The 27062-nt window shown below is 38.4% G+C and overlaps 1 protein-coding gene across 1 annotated transcript in view; it reads left to right on the top strand.

Moving 5' to 3' along the window:
• VPS41 (VPS41 subunit of HOPS complex) overlaps nt 1–27062 on the top strand; it is a 186927-nt gene that overhangs the window by 22677 nt on the left and 137188 nt on the right. The window contains exon 3 of the mRNA XM_021935859.2: nt 20479–20586. Within this exon, the coding sequence (XP_021791551.2) occupies nt 20479–20586 (108 nt within the window). The remainder of the gene's footprint in view (nt 1–20478; nt 20587–27062) is intronic.

The following is a 27062-nucleotide window of genomic DNA, read 5'->3' as shown; positions in this document are numbered from 1 at the left end:
AAAAAACCAGCTCCTGGATTCATTGATTTTTTTTTTTGAAGGGTTTTTTTGTGTCTCTATCTCCTTCAGTTCTGCTCTGATCTTAGTTATTTCTTGTCTTCTGCTAGCTGTTGAATTTTTTTGCTCCTGCTCCACTAGTTCTTTTAATTGTGATGTTAGGGTGTTGATTTTAGATCTCTCCTGCTTTCTCTTGTGGGCATTTAGTGCTATAAATTTCCCTCTACACATTGCTTTAAGTGTGTCCCAAAGATTCTGGTACATTGTGTCTTTGTTCTCATTGGTTTCAAATAAACTTATTTATTTCTTACTTCATTTCGTTGTTTATCCAGTAGTCATTCAGGAGCAGGTTGTTCAGTTTCCATGTAGTTTTGGGGTTTTGAGTGAGATTCTTACTCCCAAGTTCTAATTTGATTGCACTGTGGTCTGAGAGACAGTTTGTTGCAATATCTGTTCTTTTACATTTGCTGAGGAGTGTTTTATTTCCAATTATGTGGTCAATTTTAGAATAAGTGCAATGTGGTGCTGAGAAGAATGTATATTCTGTTGATTTGGGGTGGAAAGTTATGTAGATATCTATTAGGTCTGCTTGTTCCAGAGCTGAGTTCAAGTCCTGGATGTCCTTGTTAATTTTCTGTGTTGTTGATCTGTCTGATATTAACATTGGGGTGTTAAAGTCTCCCATTATTACTGTATGGGAATCTAAGTCTCTTTGTAGGTCTCTTAGAACTTGCTTTATGAATCTGGGTGCTCCTGTATTGGGTGCATATATATTTAGGATAGTTAACTCTTCTTGTTGAATTGATCCCTTTACCATTATGTAATACCCTTCTTTGATCTTTGTTGGTTTAAAGTCTGTTTTATCACAGACCAGGATTGCAACCCCTGCTTTTTTTTGGTGCTTTTCATTGGCTTGCTAGATCTTCCTCCATCCCTTTATTTTGAGCCTATGTGTGTCTTTGCACGTGAGATGGGTCTCCTGAATGCAACACACCAATGGGTCTTGACTATCCAGTTTGCCAGTCTGTGTCTTTTAATTGGGGCATTTAGCCCATTTACATTTGAGGTTAATATTGTTATGTGTGAATTTGATCCTGTCATTATGATGCTAGCTGGTTATTGCTCCCATTAATTGATGCAGTTTCTTCATAGCGTCAATGGTCTTTACAATTTGGCATGTTTTTGCAGTGGCTCGTACTGGTTGTTCCTATCCATGTTTAGTGCTTCCTTCAGGAGCTCTTGTAACATCGGCCTGGTGGTGACAAAATCTCTCAGCATTTGCTTGTCTGTAAAGGATTTTATTTCTCCTTCACTTATGAAGCTTAGTTTGGCTGGATATGAAATTCTGGGTTGAAAATTCTTTTCTTAAAGAATGTTGAATATTGGCCCCCACTGTATTCTGGCTTGTAGGGTTTCTGCTGAGAGATCTGCTGTCAGTCTGATGGGCTTCCCTTTTTGGGTGACCTGACCTTTCTCTCTGTTTGCCCATAACATTTTTTCCTTCATTTCATACTTGGTGAATCGGTTAATTATGTGTCTTGGGGTTGCTCTTCTCGAGGAGTATCTTTGTGGTGTTCTCTGTATTTCCTGAATGTGAATGTTGGCCTGTCTTGCTAGGTCGGGGAAATTCTCCTGGATAATATCCTGAAGAGTGTTTTCTAACTTAGTTCCATTCTCCCTGCGACTTTCAGATACACCAATCAAATGTAGATTTGGTCTTTTCACATAGTCCCATATTTCTTGGAGGCTTTTTTTTTTTTTCCACTCTTTTTTCTCTAATCTTGTCTTCTTACTTTATTTCATTAATTTGATCTTCAATCACTGATATCCTTTCTTCCACTTCATTGAATCAGCTATTGAAGCTTGTGTATGCTTCACGAAGTTCTCATACTGTGGTTTTCAGCTCCATCAGGTCATTTAAGTTCTTCTCTACACTGGTTATTCTAGTTAGCCATTTGTCTAACCTTTATTGAAGGTTTTTAGCTTACCTGCGATGGGTTAAAACATGCTCCTTTAGTTTGGAGAAGTTTGTTATTACCGACCTTCTGAAGCCTACTTCTGTCAACTTGTCAAACTCATTCTCTGTCCGGTTTTATTCACTTGCTGGCGAGGAGTTGTGTTCCTTTGGAGGAGAAGAGGCGTTCTGGTTTTTGGAATTTTCTGCCTTTCTGCTCTGGTTTCTCCCCATCTTTGTGGTTTTATCTACCTTTGGTCTTTGATGTTGGTGACCTACGTATGGGGTTTTGGTGTGGATGTCCTTTTTGTTGATGTTGTTGCTATTCCTTTCTGTTTGTTAGTTTTCCTTCTAACCAACAGGCTAGTTAACAGAAAAGGTTAACTCAGCTGCAGGTCTGTTGGCGTTTGCTGGAGGTCTACTCCAGACCCTGTTTGCCTAGGTATCACCAGCAGAGGCTGCAGAACAGCAAATATTTCTTCCTGATCCTTCCTCTGGAAGCTTTGTCCCAGAGGGGCACCTGCCTGTATGAGGTGTCTTTTGGCCCCTACTGGGAGGTGTCTCCCAGTCAGGCTACCCAGGGGTCAGAGACTCACTTGAGGAGGCAGTCTGTCCGTTATTGGAGCTCGAATGCCATGCTGGGAGAACCATTGCTCCCTTAGAGCTGTCAGGCAGGGACATTTAAGTCTGGAGAAGCTGTCTGCTGCCTTTTGTTCAGATATACCCTGCCCCCAGAGGTGGAATCTAGAAAGGCAGTAGGCCTTACTGAACTGCAGTGGGTTCTGCCCAGTTCGAGCTTCCCTGCTGCTTTGTTTACACTGTGAGCATAGAACCGCCTACTCAAGCCTCAGTAATGGCAGACGCCCCTCCCCCCACCAAGCTCCCGCATCCCAGGTCAATCTCAGACTTCTGCGTTACCAGTGAGAAAAGCTCCATGGGCGTAGTACCCACTGAGCCAGGCACGGGAGGGGATCTCCTTGTCTGCTGGTTGTGAAGACCATGGGAAAAGCGCAGTATTTGGGCAGGATTATGCCGTTCCTCCAGGTACAGTCACTCACGACTTCCATTGGCTAGGAAAGGGAAATCCCCCAACCCCTTTTGCTTCCTGGGTGAGGCGACGCCCCACCCTTCTTCTGCTTACCCTCCATGGGCTGCACCCACTGTCCAACCAGTCCCAATGAGATGAACCAGGTGTCTCAGTTGGAAATGCAGAAATCACACATCTTCTGCGTTGATCTCACTGGGAGCTGTAGACTGGAGCTGTTCCTGTTTGGCCATCTTGGAAGTGTGGACCCTTCATTTTTAAAAGCTGGTTTTCTCTCTCTCATTCAGAGGGTATGCATTCTCTTGATCTATCCTCAGATTCAGTGGTTCTGTCCTGAGTCATCTCCACACTGCTATTGAGCCCATCCAGTGAGTTATGTCTTTTGGTTATTGTATTTTCTAGTTCTAAAATTTTCCTTTTTTAAAAAAAAATTCTATTTCTTTGCTGAGATGTCCTATTGTTTCATTTGCTTCAAGAGAATTTATAACTACAACAATTTTCTAATGGCTACTTTGATATTTCCAACACTGGATTCGTCTCATGATAAACATTTTAATGCAAGAGAATATTTAAATCATGAAGAATCAATTGCTTCAATATTTCCTATATGCCTCATGTTGTGCTGAGTGCTTTATGTGGATTATCTCATTTAATATGGACCACAGTCCTATCAGGTAGTATATTTGGTGGGAGAGGCTGGTTATGCTTAAGTAACAGACAGTTTCTAAATTGTAGTATCTTAACACAACATTTATTTCTAAGTAGGATTAGTAGTGCAGGGAGAGGAAATTGAGCCATAAATAATATAGAAATGTGATCATTTTATGTAGTTTTTTTCTATTTATGGAACATAAACAATGTGCTATGGAATACATTGGTGATAGAACTGGAGACTAAAGCAGGTCTGCTTCATGGAGATAAGTATTTTTTTTCTTTTAAATCCTGCATCTTGGCAGATCACGAGGTCAGGAGATCAAGACCATGCTGGCTGATATGGTGAAACCCCGTCTCTACTAAAAATGTAAAAAATTAGTCGGGTGTGGTGGCATGTGCCTGTAATCCCAGCTACTCGGGAGACTGAGGCAGGGGAATTGCCTGAACCTGGGAGGTGGAGGGTGCAGTGAGCCAAGATTGTGCCACTGCACTCCAGCCTGCATGACATAGTGAGACTCCGTCTCAAAAAACAAAACAAAACAAAAACAAAAACAAAATCCTGTGTCTCTGAATAGGTTCTTGGTGTATTATATATTTATAAGTATATCCCACCTTTCTCAGAAGAGTTTAGAGTATTGTACAAAGAACTTTGCTATACAAACCTCAAGTTATTAGCCTAACATTTCAAGATTACAGTTGAACAGCAGAGAGAAAAATAAGAAGGGAAAAAACAGGCTAAAGAGGAGTGTCAGGGAAAGAGAAGAGCACCAAATAGCAAGTGAAATGTTTTGAGGTCTGTTTCGTACCAGATGAGGGTTCCAGAGACCTTTGATTTGTGAACGCAACTGAATAGCTAAACTAGGCTTATTCTGCCTATAGTTTGTTCCATTGAAGCAAAGATTGTATGTGCGTTTTATTACTCAGAGCCCAGGCCAAGGCAGGTAATTACAGAACAGTTAATTGGTGTAGGCCAGGTGCAGTGGCTTACACTTGTAATCACAGCACATTGGGAACCTGAGGTGGGAGCATTGCTTGAGGTCAGGAGTTCAAGACCAGCCTGGGTAACATAGTGATCCTTCCTCTCTACAAAAAAAGCAAATTAAAAAATATATATATTGTGTCACCTCTGTCTTTACAATTTTTGTTAACATTATTAAATGAGCATTGCCTTATTTACTAAACATTATAAATATATAACATTATTAAATAAGCATTTAATAACATATTAAATAAGCGTTGCCCCCTAAACAGATGTGTATTTAGTTCTGGTTTAATTCTTCCAAATACCAGTTAGGAGTTCTTAAATATGTTAGATATATAAATTTTAATAAAACCAAGTGGACTGACAAATACTTGAAATTATTAAAATAAACCTGTATGCTATTTAGTTGAATGAGAAATTAATTTTAAAATAAAATGCAATTTCTAGGTGTATCAGCCACAAAGAGAGTTCTTTTTCAGTTTTATTAAAATGAAAACCAGTCATTGTGAGAAATCAGGAGATAGCTTTTTAAATCAGGAAATGTATCACACAAAAGTCATTTATTTATCTCACCTGGTGGGTAGAACATTTATGAATCATTTATTGAAAATTAAATTGATTCTTTATGTGTATTAATTTTAATAAACAGATTTATGGCAACTAGTAACAAAAATGGTAATGCACCCTGTTATGAGATTGATTGCTGAGAAAAATGGAGCTTAGGGTTATAGTGTCCACATAGCTTCCACATAGCACTTGGCTTATAAACTTGATCTTTCATTTAATGAGCTATTAATATTAACAGGTTCTGCTGATTATTGCGTCATTCAGGCATGGATAAACATTCCCTTTGAGGCATATATTGTAAAAATTATATGTTTGAAAACTTAGTAGATACTTTCTGGGGGCAAGATTTTTGAATCTTTATTACTGCCCTTTCTTAGAGATTGAAGAAATGAAAACAAGTCCCCTGGTATGATATATATTTGAGCAGAATTTATAATTTCACTACCTAGAAGAAAATTTATTTTAGGCAGTCCAAGATTGACTGGTTGATCATTTTATTCATTCAACAAATATTTATTGATGACTTTTATATCTTGGATGCTGGGATACACAAGTATTTCCTGAGGAAGGGAGACAGTAAACAAAAAAACTTAAATATGTAATAAACCAAGTGAAATAACACTAGGTAAGGGGACTACGGAGTGGTCTGAGGAGTTGCTGTTTTATGCTGGGTGGTTACGGAAGGCCTGTCTGTTCAGGTGACATTTGAGTAAACATCTGAGGAAAAAGTCTCATAGGTAAAAGGAAGAGCAGACGCTGTGCCCAGAGGTAGAGGTCATGCTGGGTGTCTTCTAGAATGTGAATGTGGCTGGAGCAGAGTGGTGGGAAATGGTGTCCAAGAAGTAATGGGCAGCTAAGAATGTTGACCCTACAGGTCAATTTCTTGTCTTTGTTGTTTTATTTTTTGTTTGTTTTTGAGAAAGAGTCTCACTCTGTCCTCCAGGCTGGAGTACAGTGGCCGATCTTGGCTCACTGCAACCTCCGCCTCCTGGGTTCAAGTGATTCTCCTGCCTCAGCCTCCTGAGTAGCTAGGACTACAGGTGTATGTGACCATGTCCAGCTAATTTTTGTAGAAGTAGAGATGGAGTTTCACCATGTTGGCCAGGCTGGTCTCAAACTCCTGACCTCAAGTAATCCGTCTGCCTCGGCCTCCCAAAGTGCTGGGATTACAGGAATGAGCCACTGCGCCCGGCCCTTGTCTTTGTTTTTTACTGTAAGCTTTGTTTTAGTAGGATCACTCTGGATGCTGTTTAAAAAAATGTCTAAGGAGGATAATAAGTAGGAATAGGGGAGACCAGTGGGGAGGCTTTGTTAAAACTCTGGGCTAGAGGCGATGAAGGCTGTAGTTGCTTTTTGTTGTTAAAGTATAGCCAGTAGATTTCCTGACTAAAATGTGGGTGTGTAAGGGAAAGGGAACAGTCAAGGATGAGCAGTTGGAAGGATGGGGTTGCTGTAACTGAGGTAGGGGAGGACTCTGGCTAGAGTTAGTTTTGGTGCTCAGGGTGAAGGCGGTGGTGGCAGGGTAGGTTGGAAGTTCTACTTTGCATATTTTGAGTTGGAGATGTCAGTTAGACATCCAAGTGGAATTGTCTAATAGACCTGAAAAAGAGTAGTTCAGATCTGGACTGGAGGCAGGAATTTGTGACTCAGTATTTAGATGGTATTCAAAACCATGAAACTGGATGAGATCATTTAGGACATGAGGACAGATAAAGAGGCCTGATGCCTGGACCCTGAGGGGTGCTACCGCATTTTAGAGATCTGGTAGATGAAGGGAAATCAGCAAAGGAAACAGAGAAGAGGTAACCAGTGAGGTAGGAAGAGAACCAGGAGAGAGTGGTGCCCCAGAAGCCAAGGGAGGAACACATCTCTGGATGAAGGGCACCATCATTGTGTCAAATGCTGCTGAGAGGAGGAATGAGATGAGGTCTAGGGATTCACTGCTGGATCTGCAAAAGTGAGGCCACTGGTGATTCTAAGAGCAGTTGTGGTGACCTGTGATGGTGGGCCTTGACTGGAAGGAGCTCAGGAGAGATTGAGTTGGCACAATGTCTTTGAGGTGCCCTGAGAAATTCTTGTACTGTGTATTACAAAATGGTGCAATCTAGAATGCTTGTATGGGACACGTTTGTTGAGTGACTGTTAAAGGAGATAGTGTGTATTTGGCACCTTGTCTGGCATTAAAAGGTATTCAGAAAGCATGCTGCTGCTATTTTATTATTTTTGGTCCATATGTATGCCAGGCACTTTCATGAGGGTAGGGACCCTGTCCCCAGTATCTAGTAGAACTGCTTGTCAGTGAATAAATGAATTGATTTTATTAATTCTCTCAACAATTATGTCAAGCTGGTGTTGACATAATTGGTGTTATGTCCTTATTTTGGAGTTGGTGAAACTAGGGCTTTGAGAAGGCCTTTGTCAAACAGAAACAAGGACCACTCCTTGCCTCCTGACTCAACCCGAGAATTGTTTTATCCCATGCCGTGTCCTCACAGGGATCAATATTTAATTTAGGAGCAAGCAAATGAGAAGTTTTTTTATTTAGCTTTGGATTTGGCTCAGGGTTTCCAACTCTTTCGCTCACCATCATTTTTATCCTCTCTGATCCTTGTATTATTCTCCGTAACAGGCAGAATAATGGTTCCCCAAAGATGTCTACATCCTAATCCCTGGAACCTGTGAATATGTCGTGTTACACAGCAAGGGAGAATTAAGGTTGCTAATCAGCTGACTTGAGAGTGAGATTATCTGGGCAGGACCAGTATAATCCTAAGGGTCTTTATAAATGGAAGAGGGAGGCAGGAGAAAAGGCTGTGATGTGGTAACGATTGAACCTGCCTTTGCTAGCTATGAACGGGGAAGAAGGGCCCACAGCCAAGGATTGCCGGCGCTTTGGGAAACTGGAAAAGGAGAGGAAAGGGATTCTCCCCCCAGTTTCCAGGGGAGGGCAGCACTGCTGACACCCTGATTTTAGCCCAGTGAGATCTGTGTCGGACTTCTAACCTACAGCATTGTACGATAACAAATTTGTGTTGTTTCACACTAAGTTTGTGATTTTTTTTTACAGCAGTGATAGGAAACTAATACAGTAAATAATTTGATTGAATGACCTTGTCTCCTTAACACTTTTCATTAGGCTGCATTTCAGAGTTTTGGGAGTCAAATACAGCAAGGAAAACATACAGAAAATGGTTGTGACGGAACTGCTAATACTGTGGGGAACTGTATTTATAAAAATGTGTCTTTTCTGATGATCGTTCAAGAGTGTGTTTAAACGATCATTTCACCTGACAATTAGGACCTGATTCTATGCTGTCAAGGCTTTAAGGCATTCCTGTCTCTGCAGGCTCAAGGAATGCTATAACAAATCTAAATAACACGAAGGCTTCTTTCATCCATGAGCTATTTCAGTTTCAGTGCAGCCGTTTTTAAATACAGAGATTCACAGGCATCCATGTCATCACAGTCGTTTACTTTAGAATATGACTGTTTTCCCCAAAGACCTTGGTAGATTAAATACGTCTCTCAGAATCGTATCAGGGAGGGATGGAAGTGGGGAAACCTCTGAAAGAGCTTAAGGATTTAGTCTGTTGTCATCATTTCCATCACCAGTGTTTGGGCAGTTTTGAGGGATTTGGGCTGTAATGGGCTACTTTTAGTCCTTACAGGCATCCAGGAGAGGTTCTTGGCTTAAATAGGAGATGGTAGTATTTCCTTTTACATTCCTAATAACAAGATTCACACTTAGATGTGTGTGAAAAAAATTTTTTTTTAAATGATGTGGTAAAACAAAAAGTAATGTATCTTCATCTTTTAATAGTTTAAAACAATGAGGTAATTAGATGAGAAGTGTTACTGTTTGGTTTTATGGTCTCGTCATGTGATAGGAAGTAACTTAGAAGGGAGGCTATGAGTTCTGCAGTGTGAAGTTGGGGTTGTAATACACCTCATGGCCGTATTTTTAGTATTTGACATTCACTGGGTATTACCAGATACTGGGCTTTGTGCTTGATGTACATTTATTACATTTAATTCTTACAAAAATCCTCTGAGGTCCAGGTTATCATTTCCCTTTCACAGAAGGCAAGGTAACTGAGGTTTTAAGTAACTTGTACAGTGTATATGCACTGCATATGGTAGAACTGGCAAAATAAAAATTTTAGTTTATTTTGTGAGTGGCTCTTGATTATAAATTTCAGTAGGATTTTGGATAATTCTCTCCTTTTTTCTTAAAAAAAAAAAATGGTATTAGTGACCTTTATTAAGATACTTGATTGTCCTTACATCTCATACCTTTTTCAGCAGGGGTCTCCTACCCGCCGGTCCATGTGCGCAGCAAGGGAGCAAGCATTACCACCTGAGATCCATCTCCTGTCAGATCAGCTGCAGCATTAGATTCTCACAGGAGCATGAACCATACTGTGATCTGTGCATGCAAAGGATCTAGGTTGCACTCCTTATGAGAATCTAATGCCTGATGATCTGAGGTGGAACAGTTTCATCCCCAAACCAAGACCATCACCACCACCCCCACCCTGGTGGAAAAATTGTCTTCCATGAAACCAGTCCCTGGTGCTCAGAAGGTTGGGGACCACCGTCTTATAGCAGCTTCTGGATTTTTTTTTCCTGTTGTTTGAATACTTCTTCCAAAAATACGATTTAGTGTGGGAATTTGTGAGATGATTCTTCTGAGCCTTCATGAAGTGCACTTTGGGTTAATCCACAGAGGAAGCAGACCCTAACAACCATCTCTGCTTGTTAGGAGGAAGGGAGAAAATGGAGGAGTGAATGCAGCTGGCCAGTCCTCACCCCTGTGAAGCTGGGCTGTTGCTGCCCATTTCTGTAGTGAAGGGGGCAGCAAAACCAGGCACACTGGGGAGAGGCCTTTGCTGGATCTGCCAGCTTTCCTTGACCCTCATCCTCACTGTTGCCCCTGGCTCCCCACTGTGGGTCATTTCAGTGCCTCCATAGTTTCTTACTTGGGCGTGTTAATGTCTGGAATCTCTCTTTCCTTTCATTTTTATCATGTCTTCAGGGCTGAGTTGGGGGTAGGAGACCAGCAGCGCAGGTCAGCTCTCTGTCTTGGCAGAAGCTGTGTTGTGTTCTTTCTCGTCATACTGTCTTCAAATAAGACTATACCAACAAGGATCTATTTATTATGTTTTCCATTTTCTTGTCTTTTGCCTTGGCTAAAACTTCTAAATTGGTTTTGAAAAAAGCAGAAGTGATTGTTGGCACCTGTGCGTTGTTTCCTGCTCATGATGGGAATGTTTCTCTTACTTCTTGTTCCGTATCATGTTGACTTCTGATTTCAAACGGTCATTCTTGGCTCTTCATTCTTAGCTCTTTGGTAAAGAAACTTTTTTATTTACTGAAAGCTTTTTTAAGATCAGAAACAAGTGTTGAACTTTATAAATGCTGTCTGCAGTGTCTGTCAAGATGGCCCTGTGTTTTTTTTTCTCTGCCTTACCAAATGACGTCAGATTTCCTAATGTTCAGTCTTTGTGTTTTTGCAATATTTGATCTTCAGTGTTTTCTATTAATATATGCTGGGTTTGATTTATGATATTTAGACTTTCTACATTTAAATTCCTACGTGAGATGACAGAATTATATGTATATTTTTTGTTGTTTTTGGTGTACTCTTTGGGAGTTTTGATATCAGGGTTACCAAAATGAATTTGTAAGTTTTTATATTTCCCTCATATGGGGCAGCTTAAATAAGTTGGGAATTTTCCATTCTTTGAAGGTTTTTAATAGAACTTGCTTAGCACTAGAACAGTCTGAGCCATGTACCTTTCTGCATGAGATAGATAGTACTTTAATGGCTTTTATTTTCTCACTGTTTGTGTGTGTCATATTCAATTTGTCTTTAAAAGGTACTAATGCTTGGACTTACTAATTTTTTTTCTCTGGTTTATTAATTCATTTTAGCTTTACTTTTGTTAGTTTTCTCTGATGCCTGCAGTGCCCACCTTCCTGCTATTAGAGGTCCTTTGGTCCTGCACTGCTTAAGGCTGGACTCCCAGACCATGGAGGGCACTGCCCAGGTGATAGAGGTTTAGAGTCTCAGCCTGTGGAAGAAAGATGTAGAAAGATGGTGGTCAGGGCTAAAATGTGTGAGGATTGGAGATACAGTGGGCAGAGGCTGCAAGCATAGTTCTCCTTCTGGAAAAGAGTAGCTAAGGGGTAGGACAGGGGTCAGCTCTGTGAGGCTGGGGCAGACTCAGCCCCAGTCTTGGGCACACTCAGCCCCAGTCTTGGGCACAGAGGGTTGGTGAGAGAACTAGAAATCATCTGAATACCTTTTGCTCAGGTGGGTTATGTTTCTGGAAACAAATCAGGATATGTCAGGAATTTAGATTCAACCAATGTGTCAGTTTCTCCTTGATTTTGGTAATCATTTTAATGCTTACTGCTATAGTGAGTTTTTGTCTGATTTTTCTGGGAAATTATTGAGAAACTGGAAGAGGCTTTGGTAGGGGTGGTTAGCAAGATGCTTCTTTGCACTTGGCTTATGGGATGTGCAATTGGAAATGCTTGAGAGGTATTTAATCTCCTCTCAAACAAAATAATTTGAAGAACTTCAGCATTGTCCTTTTTCATATAACAACATAGATTTATTAGAAATAAGTGTTAAGTTTTTCCGACAACTGAGTTTGCAGGACCTCTATTTGCTTCTACTGCTAGAAGATGGTATAGTTCCACTTCTGTAAATTTTCTATAATTCTAGTTTACAGTATTGCAAAATTGCCAGCCCTTTCCTTCTGTTTGGTGCCTCTACCTCCTTACTCCCCCTTTTACCCCTCCCTCTCTGTGTCTGCGAAGTAACACATAGTTTAGATGATCTCTGAGGTTCCTTTGGTTAATATTCTATGATTTGGATTTTCCTGTGTGGAAATCTAAATGAGAATGTCTTAGAAAAGCTGCTTACCAAACCTGGTCTGCTGTTACTACATACGTTTGTTTTCACTGGTCTTTATTAGGTACCCACAGTTCTGTTAGGTGAAGTTCAGAACAATGAAAAGGCATAAACTCTGCTTCTAAGGATCTTGTGATCACTAAGGGATATTGGCAAGAAAGGAAAAGAGGGTTATGTTGGCTTTAGTGGCGGAAATTGTCCACCTGAATGGCATAGCTTGAAGATTGGTGAGGTTATTCCATATGGCTAGAAGGAAATGAAAAGCTTATTTGCTTTTCTCATTTTTTCCCCTTTTCTATATATTCTTATCGCTTTCCCAATATAAACTAAATGATGGGAGTTGATCCTGTTTATGGTATGTGGCTTAGGGCATGGGAACCTTCACCTTATTTTTTCCTCCTTGAATTGAACATGAAATTCTAATACTACAGGGCACAGGAGAGACCAGGGTTTATGAAGACTGCATATCTTGTGAATCTTAAGTAGAGCTCCTCAATTATTAGGGGCTCAACTTTTTCTCAGTTTTCTGGTCACTGTGTTACGGTAAAGGAAAGCAGCTTTGAGAGATAAAAATCTTAGCTCAGTGGATACAAAGTGTTGAAGAGGATGTTGAACCATTTATTTTTATAATAAATATGTTTGTTTTAGAAAATTTAGAAAATATTGGCACTAGCTCACAACAGTGATTTTTTCATTTGCTATCTTCAATAGTTACAGCAAGCCAGTGATGTGATTTCTATGATCATCCCTATTCTAGAGAGGAAGAAACTGACCTTAGGGAAATTACCATTTTGGTTTTTATTCTTCTCATCTTCCCCCCATATATGCATATACATTTCTTAAATAATATTTGGATCATACAAAGCAGGTTTTATGACCTATTCTTTCACTTAGCAAGACATTGTGAGAACATTTCTTTTTGTTATTAAATTGTCTTTGAAAACAGATTTGAATGTACATGTAATATTTTATCTTGTGAAATTTACTTAATCCAGAATTTTTCAACCTTGGGGCTACTGGTACTTTGGGCTGGATAATTTTTTGTTCTGGGAGAGTGTCTTGTGCATTGTAGGTTGTTTAGCATAATCCCTGGCCTCTACCTGCTAGATGTCAGTGGCACGTTTCCCCCACCCAACTGTGACAACAGAAATGACTCTAGACATTGCCAAGTAAATGTCCCTGGGGGACAAAAATCACCTCTGGTTGAGAACTACTCATTTAACTGTATGTATTTTATGCTTTAAATAAGAATATGTGGGTATAGTAAACTCATGGTGAATTTTCTGTTTGAAAAAGTAGACCCATGCCGTCCAGATTACATTTATCAGCTCCTAATTTCAGCTGCTTTAAAAATTAATATTATTTTCCTTAATAGCAATTTTGCTTGTAAGTTGAAAATTTAACAACATTATTTGCATTCATATAAGAATGTAATTGCCTATCTCTCCGCAGTCTGATGGAAAGGCAAGCCGGGAGCTTTGACCACAGTTATTTTACTGTAGATGAATTCCATTATCTTCATGTCACTTTCTTAAAAAGTTTGGTCATTGAGGCAACTATAATACCTGGTGTTATTAATGGAAACCAGAAGTTACTCTTTCAGCTTATTTATGTAGTTTTCTTTATACGTTTTGACACTTTAGAAGGATCTATAAAGCCATCTTTCCTATCTTTCCTATCAGATAGTCACCTTTGTGTGTAAATAAAATGATCTTTCTTTAATAGAACTATAGCATACAGTATTAATAGTTACAGTTGTCCTTTTAAGGAACTAGCATTCTTTCTTGGGGTGAGGTGGGGTGGGCAATACAAAGCTAATTGAAGACTTTACTCTTTGATTTTTTGAACTTTACCTTCAGGTTCTTTTTTAGGTATTCTTTTTTTCTCATCTTGGATCTTTTCTACACTTTATGGAAAACTTTAATACGAACATGACAAATTTGGAGATGTCCCAATTATGCATGTACTTTTAGTGATAACGTTATAGTTTCAAATAAATGTAAATATCCAATAATATGTAGCTCCTGTCTATGTTGCCTTTTGTGCATGTTGATAATATGTTAATATCCTATGGTAGTGACTAGAACTGTTCCTTAAAATATTATTATATGTTGGCTGTGCATGGTGGCTCACGCCTGTAATCCCAGCCCTTTGGGAGGCTGAGGCGGGCAGATCACGAGATCAGGAGATCGAGACCATCCTGGCTAACACTGTGAAACCCCATCTCTACTAAAAATACAAAAAATTAGCCAGGCATAGTGGCGGGTGCCTGTAGTCCCAGCTACTTGGGAGGCTGAGGCAGGAGAAAGGCGTGAACCCAGGAGGCGGAGCTTGCAGTGAACCGATATCGTGCCTCTGCACTCTGGCCTGGGCGACAGAGCGAGATTCCGTCTCAAAACAAACAAACAAACGATGAAGATATATATATATATATATATACACACACTATATATATATAGTTATATGTTTTTGAATCTCAAGATATGTTTTGATTGACTTGTATTAATTTTAATTATGCTCTTAAAAATTTGTATTTAGTACCAACTGTGTTTTATCTTTCTATTCTCTCTCTTCTCTAATAAATAGGAATAGCAAAGACATATTTTAGTTTAGGGCTTCTACAAATTGAATTATTTGTAAAGAGAGAATATTTTAAAATGCAAATTTCCTAAAATTCAAATGTTCTGATACAGGATTTTGATAGCTGTTTTTATATGTTAAGCTTGTAAGGTCCACTACCAATTTTGGATATTTCAATTCCCCATAGGTAATTAGAGTTCTAGAAAGAATGTTCTAGAGGAAGAAAACCTGTATTTTATAGCTTCATCCCCAGGGTTGGTTATCGATTTTCTTTTTATTAATAGTTGGTTTTTTACTGTGGAAGTTCAAACTGCATGAAAGTTTTTTTTGTGTGTGTGTGTGAATTTCTTTTGAGGATATTAGTGTTTCCCTATTGTATCTAGCTTTAAAACATTGGATATTTATTAAAAGGATTTGCCCCTAGTCAGATGTAGTTGATGACATGAAACCAACTAAACCATTCATCTTATTAAAATTCCTGGAGGTTCAGCTGAGGTCTTTCTCAGGTGGAGCTGGAGAGGATGAAGGTCATCTCCACAGAGTGCGATGTGAATAGTCCAGGAGTGCTCCACTGGTGGTGTTTTCTACCAGCCTAATTTGGGCTTTGTAAGATATCTCACCTTTCTCCAGCCAGTATATTGAGTATCATTTTATTTTGTAAAAACAAAACAAAATTGGATTTTAATAAAGAAATGTTATCCAGAGATGACATTTTAAGTTTTGTATAAGTAGTAACAGTAGAAAATGTAATGATCTTTCTCTTAACCCCTAGAATTAATGTGACAGACATTTTTAAAAAGTAAAATTCAAGTCTTCATTTGGTCTGTAACAGTGATGCCATATAAAATGTACTAATATGTGAAAAATACAACGTTTAAACAAGGTGAAGAATGTAGAATGCATTCTACACAATTATTTTTGGTTGTAAACAAAGAAAAAATCAGTTTCTTGTACACAAATTTTAAATTATTAGGTGAAAAGAAACATAAAATATTCTTGTTGGTGTACAAGACCAAGTTAGGTAAACAGGACTTCCTCCATGAAAATGTACCTGATGGTAACACTGTAACAACATTACTAAACAGTTTTTCAGGGAGAAGTCTTTAATTGCTTTAATTTGTTATCCTTAAAAGTAATTTCCCTCCTCCTAAGTCCAAAACTCAGTAAGATTGACCATGATGTGACATTTATTTTCAGATAGTGTTTAGAATTCTGTAGCATGGTATAAAGGACTTGTCTTTAATTAAAAGTGCTCTACACTTAGTAAAAATCTATGTGAGTTGAGGAATTGATTCTTTTTAAAAGAAAGCCGCAAATTTTTCTTGTATGGGTAAATGTCACTCTGTTCGTATCTCCGCTTAGCTGCAAGTCAGGACTTGTACTATTCCACTAGGTTGTCATAGAAACGCAGTTAACTGTCATCTCAACTCAGACTGTTGATGGTTTTATTTGTAGGTTTGTAGGATTATTAAAATTTAACAAAAATTATTGATTTGCTTTTTATTAACACTGGGTTGTTTACCATGGAAGTCCAAACTGCATGGAAACCTTTTTTCTATTATTATTATTTTTTAGTTAAAGAGAAACTATAATCTACTAGATTTTTAAATGTTTTTTATTTAAAGTATGATGTGGAGTCTACAGTAGCAGAATAACCTCCATGAATCGTATTTTTGAATCACTTTCTATTTTCTTTGTTTATAGCAAGGAGAAAAAAAAAAAAACTTAAAAATTCACCTTTACCCTGCTTTTAACTTAACATAAAAGATACTTGTCAGAAAAGCATGAAAGGGTACATCAAATGCCTAATATTGGAGTCTTCATTTTATTTATGGTTTTTGAAACCCAGTAAGGATGCTTCACTGAGCTGTGTTGTGAAAGTATTTATTTTTGTATATTTATGTGTGAGAAATTATTTAGTTTTCACTTATAAGTAAGACAGGAAAACCTTATTTACAGTGACTTTATCTAATGGTCCGTGGATGAGTGCTTTTATGCAAAATAGTCAAGAGGCTAGAATTAACTTTTCACATTGGATGCACATTTGATGTCCCGACTTGAGCAACATGTGGCATCTTATTATAAAGACTAACACTCAGGATTCAATTTGTATTTAACATGTTTACTTCAGAATGCACACATCATCTGTGCTACATTTAATATTAACTTTGTAATGATTTCTCTTTCTTGCTTGTAGATACATAAGTAGAAGTGTCTGTTGTTTTTTGTAGTTTTCTTTTTTCAGTGTTTTTAGTCTTGGCTAATTAGCTATTTTATATTTTCTGTTAGAAACAGGTCAGTTTTGGGGTGTAACAGCTCCTTGGTTTGGGTAGATTATCACTACCTTTTCATAGAAATGTGTAGGCCCTGTGGATAACTGTGCTTATACTTCCCTTTTGTTGCCATTAGTTCTTCAAGTTATTCTTGGAAAGTTAATAATAGGTATATCATCTTTGTTTTTAATACTTGCATCCGAAATAAACAGCTAATAGCTTATGTATAACTAGGGAATTAAATTTAAGACAGCTCATCAGTAGACATGAAATACTGATTTTAACTGAGCTTATGGCTCTTAAACTGTTATTACTGTTCTTGTAGCTAGTCTGCATGATGGCTTCCAGTGACCCTCACCTCCTATTCCTGCTCTGTGCTGCCTCTCCCACACTGACCTGTGTGATTGAAAGGATATTGTAGAAATAACAGCATTCCATCTGAGGCCATATAAAACATGGAAGGGGCTTCCACTTTGTTTTCTTTTGGATCACTCTTGCTTCATGGACCCATCCACAGGGCTGCTTGATCAGAACATGGCAAGTGACTTCCTCCAGAATGAGTGATCCAAGAGTGTTGGCAACTTCTGCCAACAGTGAGGACCAACTTGCCAGCCATTTGATTGAGCCATCTTGGAAGTAGATCCTCTAACCCCAGTTAGGCCTTCTGATAGTTGCAGCCCTAGCTGACATCTTGTCTGCAACCCTGTGAGAGATCCTCAGTGAACCACTCAGCTAAGCCACTTCTGAATTGCTTACCCATAGAAACTGTAAAATAATACATATTTATTGTTGGTTTAAATCAGTACATTTTGGTGACCAGGAGTGTGGCACATGCTTGTAGTCTCAGCTACTTGGAAGGCTGAGGCAAGAAGATCTCTTGAACCTATGAGTTTGAGTCCAGCCTGGGCAACATAATGAGTCTCTATCTTTATAGAAAATAATAAAATAAGTAAATCAGCAAATGTTGGCATAATTTGTTACACAGCAATAGCTAGCTAATGCACCTGCTAAATAAACATATTTTAAAATGTTTTCTAATAATCACATAGTTTATAATTATTTCTAGGTTTAGAATAGGCTTTTGTTGTGGTTTGTAGAGTCATTTTCATAGGAGATTTTGGAGTGTGTTATAGAAGGTATTGACTTTAGAGCACTCATAGCTGAGTTTGAATTTTAGCTTCTCCTCTACTCACTGTATGTCTTGAAGAAATTACTTAAAATCTCTCATCACCAGTTTTTGCTGAAAATCTGTAAAACAGGACAATTATACTTAACTCTCAGTAGGGTTTTTTTTCCTTTTAAGTCAGGTTGAAATGAGATTTCTGATATTAAGTCTCTAGCATGATGCTTGATATAGTCCATCATTTCCATTAATCCACAGATTAACCCCTTTCCATGTGAAGATGTAATCCTTTGCCCCAGAGGTGAAGACTTCTGTAAGAATTTGAGTTTGCAGTCTCTGCCTAGTCTGTCCTCTCAGTCTTATAGTCTTCCGCAGGCAGAGCACTTACTACTCTACAAGTCGTTTTTCTTTTGCCTAATTTTCTTTTTACTGTGATGCACCTTAGGTGTGACTTTATATTTATCCTGCTTATTGCAGAGCTTCTTGAGTTTGTAGATTGATGTCTTATCAGTTTTGGAAAATTCTGTTATTGTCTCTTTAAATGTTGCTCTTGTTCCTTTCCATTTTTCCTTATCCGTCTGGGACAGTAATGAAAAGTATGTTAGAGCTTTTCACTGTGTTCTATATGCCTAATAGATTCCTTTATATATTTTCTTTCCATTTATTCTTCTCTGGGGTTCCCTTTGGATATTTTTTTTACTCATTTCACTTATTTTGTCTTCTGTTTTACTAATCTTCTATTAAACCATCTATTGACTTCTTAATTCAGTTAACATTTTCAGTGTAAAAATTTTCATTTGATTCCTTTTTTTTTTTTTTTTTTACAGATTAGAATTCTGTTGAAAATTTCTATCTTTTCATCAGCTTTCTGTCTTTTTCTGTTTTTTTTTTTTTTTTTGAACATGTAGTTGTAGTTATTTTAAAGCCCTTTACTGCTAACTTCAATGTCTAGGTCACCCATTTGTTTATTTTTATGGTCTTTTTTCATCTTGATTTTTGGTCATTTGGTCCTGTCTTATGGCATACCTGGTAATATTTTATTGAATCCTTAGTACTGTACATGAAGAATTGTAGAGGCCTCGGTAGTTTTCTTTCTCCAGAGAGGAGTCACCCTTTCCTTCACTAGACAGATATGTTGGGCGTTATATACCTCACTCCAATCAAAGATTGAACTGAGTCAGAGCTCTATGGGAGTTAAGTTTTTGTGTCCTCTAGGGACCAGGGGTTCCGACTAAGACTGTGATATTCACCAGGATCCAATTTCCCGATGCCTCTTGAACTCTTATTCTTATCTTCTGAACACATCAAGGCAGTTGATTTGCATTTTTCTTTCTGTTCAGCTTTTCAGCTTCATCCTGTGCCGTTTTAGAAATTGACAGTTGTCTTACAGGGAGAAGTAGCTGTGTAACAAGCTTGTGTCTCTGCCTCTTTTCCACTGATATCTTGGCCCCTCATGTCTCTCTCCAGTTTTGTCACTCTGTCCCCACAAGTGCCAGAAGGTGTGCTGCTTTCCCTACCCCCAGCAGTGGCTGCCTTCCCAGGCAGAGCTTGGGTTCTCAGCCTCTTGTCCTACACCCAGAATTAGTAAATGCCTCCAGGAAGAAAGTGGCTGAAGAATGCCAGTGCAATTCTTTGCTGCCCTGGAATCTTGACCCTTCTGATTGAGGTTGCCTCAGCAGCCCTTTGATGCCTTGGATAGATGATGTTGTATATTCCATTAAGACTTTCTGGTTATTTGTGGTGGGAGCACTGATGTCCTCAGGCTACTCTAATATTAGCTGCAGGGTGAAGACTATGCAATTATGGTGGTTTGTGTGGTGTTTTGACACTACAAACCACGATAATTCCATAGTCTTCACCCTCTAGCTAATGTCAGTGAGTAGATTATTTTTATGGACTTCTGTTTTGGCTAGCTTTATGCCATCACAGTTTTCTGTATATAAACTTTTTGTTTCTCATTACTTATTGATGTAAAATAAAATCTTACTCTGAATCATAGTAACTTTTACAACTCTCCTTGATTTATTAATTCATGGCCATTATAGTAAATATTGATTACTAACTTTCTTCCATAAGAGTGAGGATTAAGAATATTTTATGAAGCCGTACCAAATAGTAAGTTTCAACATGTAAAGTTAGTGACAATATAACACTAAGTCTGTATACTCTTGTTTTCAACTTTTGAATTTATTTTACCAGTGAAGTTGTAGCAATTAATATGCCTAGGCAAAATGAAATATGAAAATCTTAAACTTTAGCTGTAGTTGGAATTATTAACATCGTTGAAGGAACCATCTCTGATTCTCTCGTAAGAAGTGTATTTTGAGGTTTTCAAAACAAAAGTGTATGACACCAGTCATTTTTCTTTGCCGTTTGTGCAGGAAGAAGAGAGCGAAGAGGAACCCAAGCTGAAGTATGAAAGGCTTTCCAATGGGGTAACTGAAATTCTTCAGAAGGATGCAGCTAGCTGCATGACAGTCCATGATAAGGTAAGGTGGCACTTTCAGAGGATTCTTCTGTAAATTGTTTCTATTGTAAATTTGCTTGTGCTTTGGAGTCCTGATGCTTTTGGTGGTGGCTTTTTACAGTGATCCTGTTTCCTTGCCGCTACTCTCTTCCTCCTTGCCAACAAAAAACGAACAAAAAAGTCCAAATATTTTATATGTGTGTACACGCCCATTCACACACATACAACACACTCCAAGACTGTATTAAGTAGAATGTAGACAGTGATCAAAGTCAAAGATTTATATGAAATGGTTTTTGGAAACTCTATCGCTCACTTAATTCCTTAAATTATAAGGATTCCATTAGGAACCTGTTAAGATTAGAAATAATGTGAAGCTCAGTGCTTTTATAGGGGTAAAAGGGATTATATTGTAGGCGTTATGAATAGTAGAAATGCCCCAAATTACTACTTATATCAGTGAATGAATTTATTTCACATCTGGGTCCTTGCTATAACAAAGCTCCAACCAACTTTCTGAGTGCAGGGTAAGTACTGGATAGCACCCTTAGCCTACTCTTGGACCAAAACAGTTTGTGTCATAGTCAGAATATTGGGGGGCATGTAGCTTCACCCATTGTTGTCTTCTTCCCTATGACCTTGTAAGTTTTAGTCCTTCCACAAAAAGCAAACTGCTCTTATCTGATCCATCGCCTGGCTTTATCCTATGTTACTAGAAGTGTGGCTCATCCTCCCCCTTGCTTCCCACCCAGTTCCTTTTTACCTCAAATTTTGTTTACTTGTAAATAGAGTCCTGTACCCACAACACTTTATTAGAGTATGTGCCTTCTTTCTCATGTTTTACCAGCAGCCTTCTCCTTTGAGGTGTCTGCCATTTGGCTGCAATGCCATCGACCCCTTTTCATTGCTGCCATTGTCCAACTTCTGGTCCCTTTTCTTCACTCATTGAAGACTGCCTTTGCAGTTCTTCAACCACATTTCATTCCAGTAACCCTTACCTCTTCCCTGTTTCATCTCCCCACTGATAAGGCCACACTTTGGATGGTGTCAGCACTGGAACTTGAGGATCTTAGCCTCTGTGACACTCTTTGTTGACCCCTGTTATTCTTCAACCTTTTGTGCTCATTTTCCCACAAGCTGTATGACTTTATGGAGTCTTGATCTCTAATCCATTCATTCTTTTTCTTTTACTTTTCTGTGCCTGTGAAATGATTGATTATCCTAACTCTATCTTACCAGCATCTTCAGTTCTTTTACATCCCTGTCTTCCCATTGTGCACCTCAGCCATACTCTCAACCCTGAATTAGTGCTTTCATGACAAGGACAGCCATGTGCTGTTATAGACTCACACACCTAGGTAAATTTGTCACTAAAAATTATTCTGAATTATTTGTCCTTCGTCAGTTTCTTTAGTCCTCAGTCCCTCTTCTGAACCACTGTCCCTTCTTTCTTAGAGGATGATGTCATTTCTATGTAAGAAGATTGAAATTGTCAGGTATGAACAGCCTCAATTCCTGACCTCTTTTTCACACCCATTCTTACCCATGGGAGATTTTCTTTCTTTCTTTCTTTTTTTTTTTTTTTGATTTGGGTATAACTTTATTTATTTATTTATTTATTTTTTATTTATTTATTTATTTATTATTATTATTATTATTATACTTTAAGTTCTAGGGTACATGTGCATAACGTGCAGGTTTGTTGCATATGTATACTTGTGCCATGTCGGTGTGCTGCACCCATCAACTCGTCAGCACCCATCAACTCGTCATTTACATCAGGTATAACTCCCAATGCAATCCCTCCCCCTTCCCCCCTCCCCATGATAGGCCCCGGTGTGTGATGTCCCCCTTCCCGAGTCCAAGTGATCTCATTGTTCAGTTCCCACCTATGAGTGAGAACATGCGGTGTTTGGTTTTCTGTTCTTGTGATAGTTTGCTAAGAATGATGGTTTCCAGCTGCATCCATGTCCCTACAAAGGACACAAACTCATCCTTTTTTTATGGCTGCATAGTATTCCATGGTGTATATGTGCCACATTTTCTTAATCCAGTCTGTCGCTGATGGACATTTGGGTTGATTCCAAGTCTTTGCTATTGTGAATAGTGCCGCAATAAACATACGTGTGCATGTGTCTTTATAGCAGCATAATTTATAATCCTTTGGGTATATCCCCAGTAATGGGATGGCTGGGTCATATGGTACCTCTAGTTCTAGATCCTTGAGGAATCGCCATACTGTTTTCCATAATGGTTGAACTAGTTTACAATCCCACCAACAGTGTAAAAGTGTTCCTATTTCTCCACATCCTCTCCAGCACCTGTTGTTTCCTGACTTTTTAATGATTGCCATTCTAACTGGTGTGAGATGGTATCTCATTGTGGTTTTGATTTGCATTTCTCTGATGGCCAGTGATGATGAGCATTTTTTCATGTGTTTGTTGGCTGTATGAATGTCTTCTTTTGAGAAATGTCTATTCATATCCTTTGCCCACTTTTTGATGGGGTTGTTTGTTTTTTTCTTGTAAATTTGTTTGAGTTCTTTGTAGGTTCTGGATATTAGCCCTTTGTCAGATGAGTAGATTGCAAAAATTTTCTCCCATTCTGTAGGTTGCCTGTTCACTCTGATGGTAGTTTCTTTTGCTGTGCAGAAGCTCTTTAGTTTAATGAGATCCCATTTGTCAATTTTGGCTTTTGCTGCTGTTGCTTTTGGTGTTTTAGACATGAAGTCTTTGCCCATGCCTATGTCCTGAATGGTACTACCTAGGTTTTCCTCTAGGGTTTTTATGGTATTAGGTCTAACATTTAAGTCTCTAATCCATCTTGAATTAATTTTCGTATAAGGAGTAAGGAAAGGATCCAGTTTCAGCTTTCTACTTATGGCTAGCCAATTTTCCCAGCACCATTTATTAAATAGGGAATCCTTTCCCCATTTCTTGTTTCTCTCAGGTTTGTCAAAGATCAGATGGCTGTAGATGTGTGGTATTATTTCTGAGGACTCAGTTCTGTTCCATTGGTCTATATCTCTGTTTTGGTACCAATACCATGCTGTTTTGGTTACTGTAGCCTTGTAGTATAGTTTGAAGTCAGGTAGCGTGATGCCTCCAGCTTTGTTCTTTTGACTTAGGATTGTCTTGGAGATGCGGGCTCTTTTTTGGTTCCATATGAACTTTAAAGCAGTTTTTTCCAATTCTGTGAAGAAAGTCATTGGTAGCTTGATGGGGATGGCATTGAATCTATAAATAACCTTGGGCAGTATGGCCATTTTCACGATATTGATTCTTCCTATCCATGAGCATGGTATGTTTTTCCATTTGTTTGTTCTTTTTTTTTCTTTTGAGATGGAGTCTCACTGTTGTTGCCCAGGCTGGAGTACAATGGCGCAATCTCGGCTGACTGCAACCTCCATCTCCCAGGTTCAAGCAATTCTCCTGCCTCAGCCTCCTGAGTAGCTGGGATTACAGGCACCCACCACTACACCTGGCAAATTTTTATAGTTTTAGTAGAGACAGGGTTTCACCATATTGGTCAGGCTGATCTTGAACTCCTGACCTCAAATGTTCCACCTGCCTCAGCCTCCCAAGGTGCTGGGATTACAGGCGTGAGCCACCACACCCGGCCACCTACAGGAGATTTTCTTTCTCTTATTTGTGAATCTTTTTGTCCACTTTTGTTGTTCACTTCATCACATTTCCTCCCTTGTTTCCCAGCAATGCATACTATGTCATGGAGTGTACCTAATTCTACCTCCAAGTAACCAGGAATCTACCTTGTATCTATATAGAGTTGCCTATTTTTGTGTATTTCATGTAAGTGCAGTCAACATTATTTGATCTCTTGTATCTGGTTTCTTTCACTTAATGTAATGATTTTGAGCTTCATTCGTGATGTAGCACGTATCAGTACTTCATTCCTTTTTATTGCTGAATAGTATTCTATTGTATGGGTATGCTATGTTTTGTCTGTCCATTCACCAGCTGATGGACATTTTGCTGATTCTGAATTCTGGATCTCACCCTTTCTTCTCAAAACTTCTTTATCGTGACACCATTCTTTTCCTATTTTCTTGATCATTTGTGACATTCCTTTCTGTTTCTTTCACTTTCCTTTCTTTGCCTCCACTTTTCCTTTACATGTTGGCTTTCCTAGGATTTGGTCCATTATCCACATTTCTTCTTAATTTGTACTTTATCTTGGTTTTAAATCTCAGGATTTCTGTGACCACCTGCACACTGACCTTCACTGGAATAGCATGCATATTTACTTATGGTCCTCTTAAACATCTTTATCTGCTGTTTGTCTTTTTACCTGAACCTCAGCATGTCCATAATGAATTCATTTTCATTTCCCTCTAAACTTGCATCTATCTTTATTCTTTATCCCATTTGGTGGCATCACCACCTCCTTTGTCACCTAAGCCACAGATGAATCCTTCTCCCCTTTCACTCAGCCGTTTCCTAAGTCCTGATGATTTTCTTACTACTCTTGCTCTGGCTTAGACTCTTATCTTCTCCTGCCTCTACATAGTAAATAAAAGAATCTCTTGTGCCTCTAATTTTTCTACTTTAAACCCATCTGTCACCTGGTTGCCAGAATGATCTGCTGAAAATACAGATTTTAAAACTCTTGTATGATTTTGCATCAACTATGAAATAAGACTTGCGCTCGTTAATGTTGTATCTAATGCTAAGATCTTGCTCCCTGTCTGTTATTGGCTTGTGTCTTACCACTTTCTGCCATAAGTGTGGTGCTCTGGCTACAACACTTGGCTGTTTCTACTCACACCCCATTCTGCTTGATCCACACACGTCCGGAGCCCTTCTCTTCTGTTCAGGTATTCTTTATTTTTTCCTGGGAACTAATGCACATAACTGCGAACTCGTCTATTTTACGTCAGATTTGCTTTCACCCTAGTGTGTTCATAACATTCTACTAAAGTAATCTTCCAGAAACCTCAACCTGATCATGTAATCCTCCTTCTTAGAATTCTTTATTGACTTCCTGATGACTTAATTATTTGGGCCTTCCCACCCTGATTTCCTCTACTTTCCTGCCTTTCATCTCTCCATAAATATTTGAATGCCTCTTATTAGCTGACCTTTCAACCTTATCACCTGTCTCTTCCCTGGGCATGAATTAGGTGTGTCATCCATAATTTCTGGACTTTGTCCTGCATTTTATGTGTCTCCGTGCCTTTGAGCAAGTTGTATCCACTCTGCCTAAAATTGTTTTTACTACAAGCCTACCCTGTCTGCCTTAGTGTCTATTTTCTAATTTCTTTTTTAAAGTTCAGCACAGCTGTCAAATACTATGTTCCATAGGGTCTTAGAGATACTTCCATTTTAAGCATTCTCTTTAAATTTAATTGTAATTAAATTTTTATGTCTGTTTCCCTCATTATACCATAATCCTTTTAAGTCACACTTGGTTATTATCTAACCATATTGTAGTGTTTTTTGTGCATTTGTCGAATGAACCAGTGAATGGATGAAATGGAGAACAAAGTTTGCCTGCCTAGAGGTCAAACTTTATTAACATTGTACTTAAACCAACTTTGCCAAAGAGCCTGATGGTTGGGAACTGTAATCAATGCTAACTTTTAGAACATGCACTCTTTATCTGAAGTCCATGTTTCTATTTAAGAGGATTCTGATCCAGTTGAGTGTTTTAGCTTTTAATTCTGGCCCTAATTCTGCTACTCATTGACTGTTTCCTGGGAAGTCTTATCAACTTTCTGAACTTATTTCCTCATGTGTAATTGAAGGCACTCCCTGCTGTAATGCTTTGAATACTATAAAACACTATGTGAAGGTAGATGATATTAGACAGTTGACCAGATTTAAAATGGTCTACTTCTTGTTTCCTTTGCAATGTCCAAAGGACTGCTTATCACCTTTTCTACTTGTTTCGTTACATAAAGTCCAATCTTTATGGATGTACATATATCAGTTACTTAAGTTACTTACATGAAGTTTAAGGTAAAAGCAGTTGTGCTTAGTGGATGATGCCCAATCTGGTAGTATAGAAAATGAGTCAAGTTTCTGTAATTAAACATGAAAGGGTCTAGTGGAATTATATTTATTCTTTGCCCATCCTGAATTTTAAGTACATTCAGGTTAAAAAAAAAAAAGAAACAAAAGTCAGTAGTTACAAAAGTTCAGCTTTTAATGGCTGGAAGGTGGGTAAAATTGGAGAATTTATGTTTGTGTTGTCACATTTGTGGCCATTTTGCATTTTTTGTTTTATTTTAAGTAGTGGAAAGTATTAGTAAATGATGAAAATACGACTCATCCATAATATTGGTAGTTAAATAACTATCATTGGCTTATTAAATCTTTTTTGAAGAGTATATATTTCTAAAAATGGATAGCACTGATTTATCTAATCTAATAATGAAATGTTTTCCTTAGCACAAGATAGCTTGTCATAAGAATCCCTGAATCTTTTTTTCCAAAATGTTCTAACATAGTTTTAGTTTTAGGATGAGACTAAAGTCAA

Source organism: Papio anubis, chromosome 4 (assembly GCF_008728515.1).
Source record: "Papio anubis isolate 15944 chromosome 4, Panubis1.0, whole genome shotgun sequence".
Lineage (NCBI taxonomy): Eukaryota > Metazoa > Chordata > Mammalia > Primates > Cercopithecidae > Papio > Papio anubis.
This window is presented reverse-complemented; position numbering and strand designations above follow the sequence as displayed.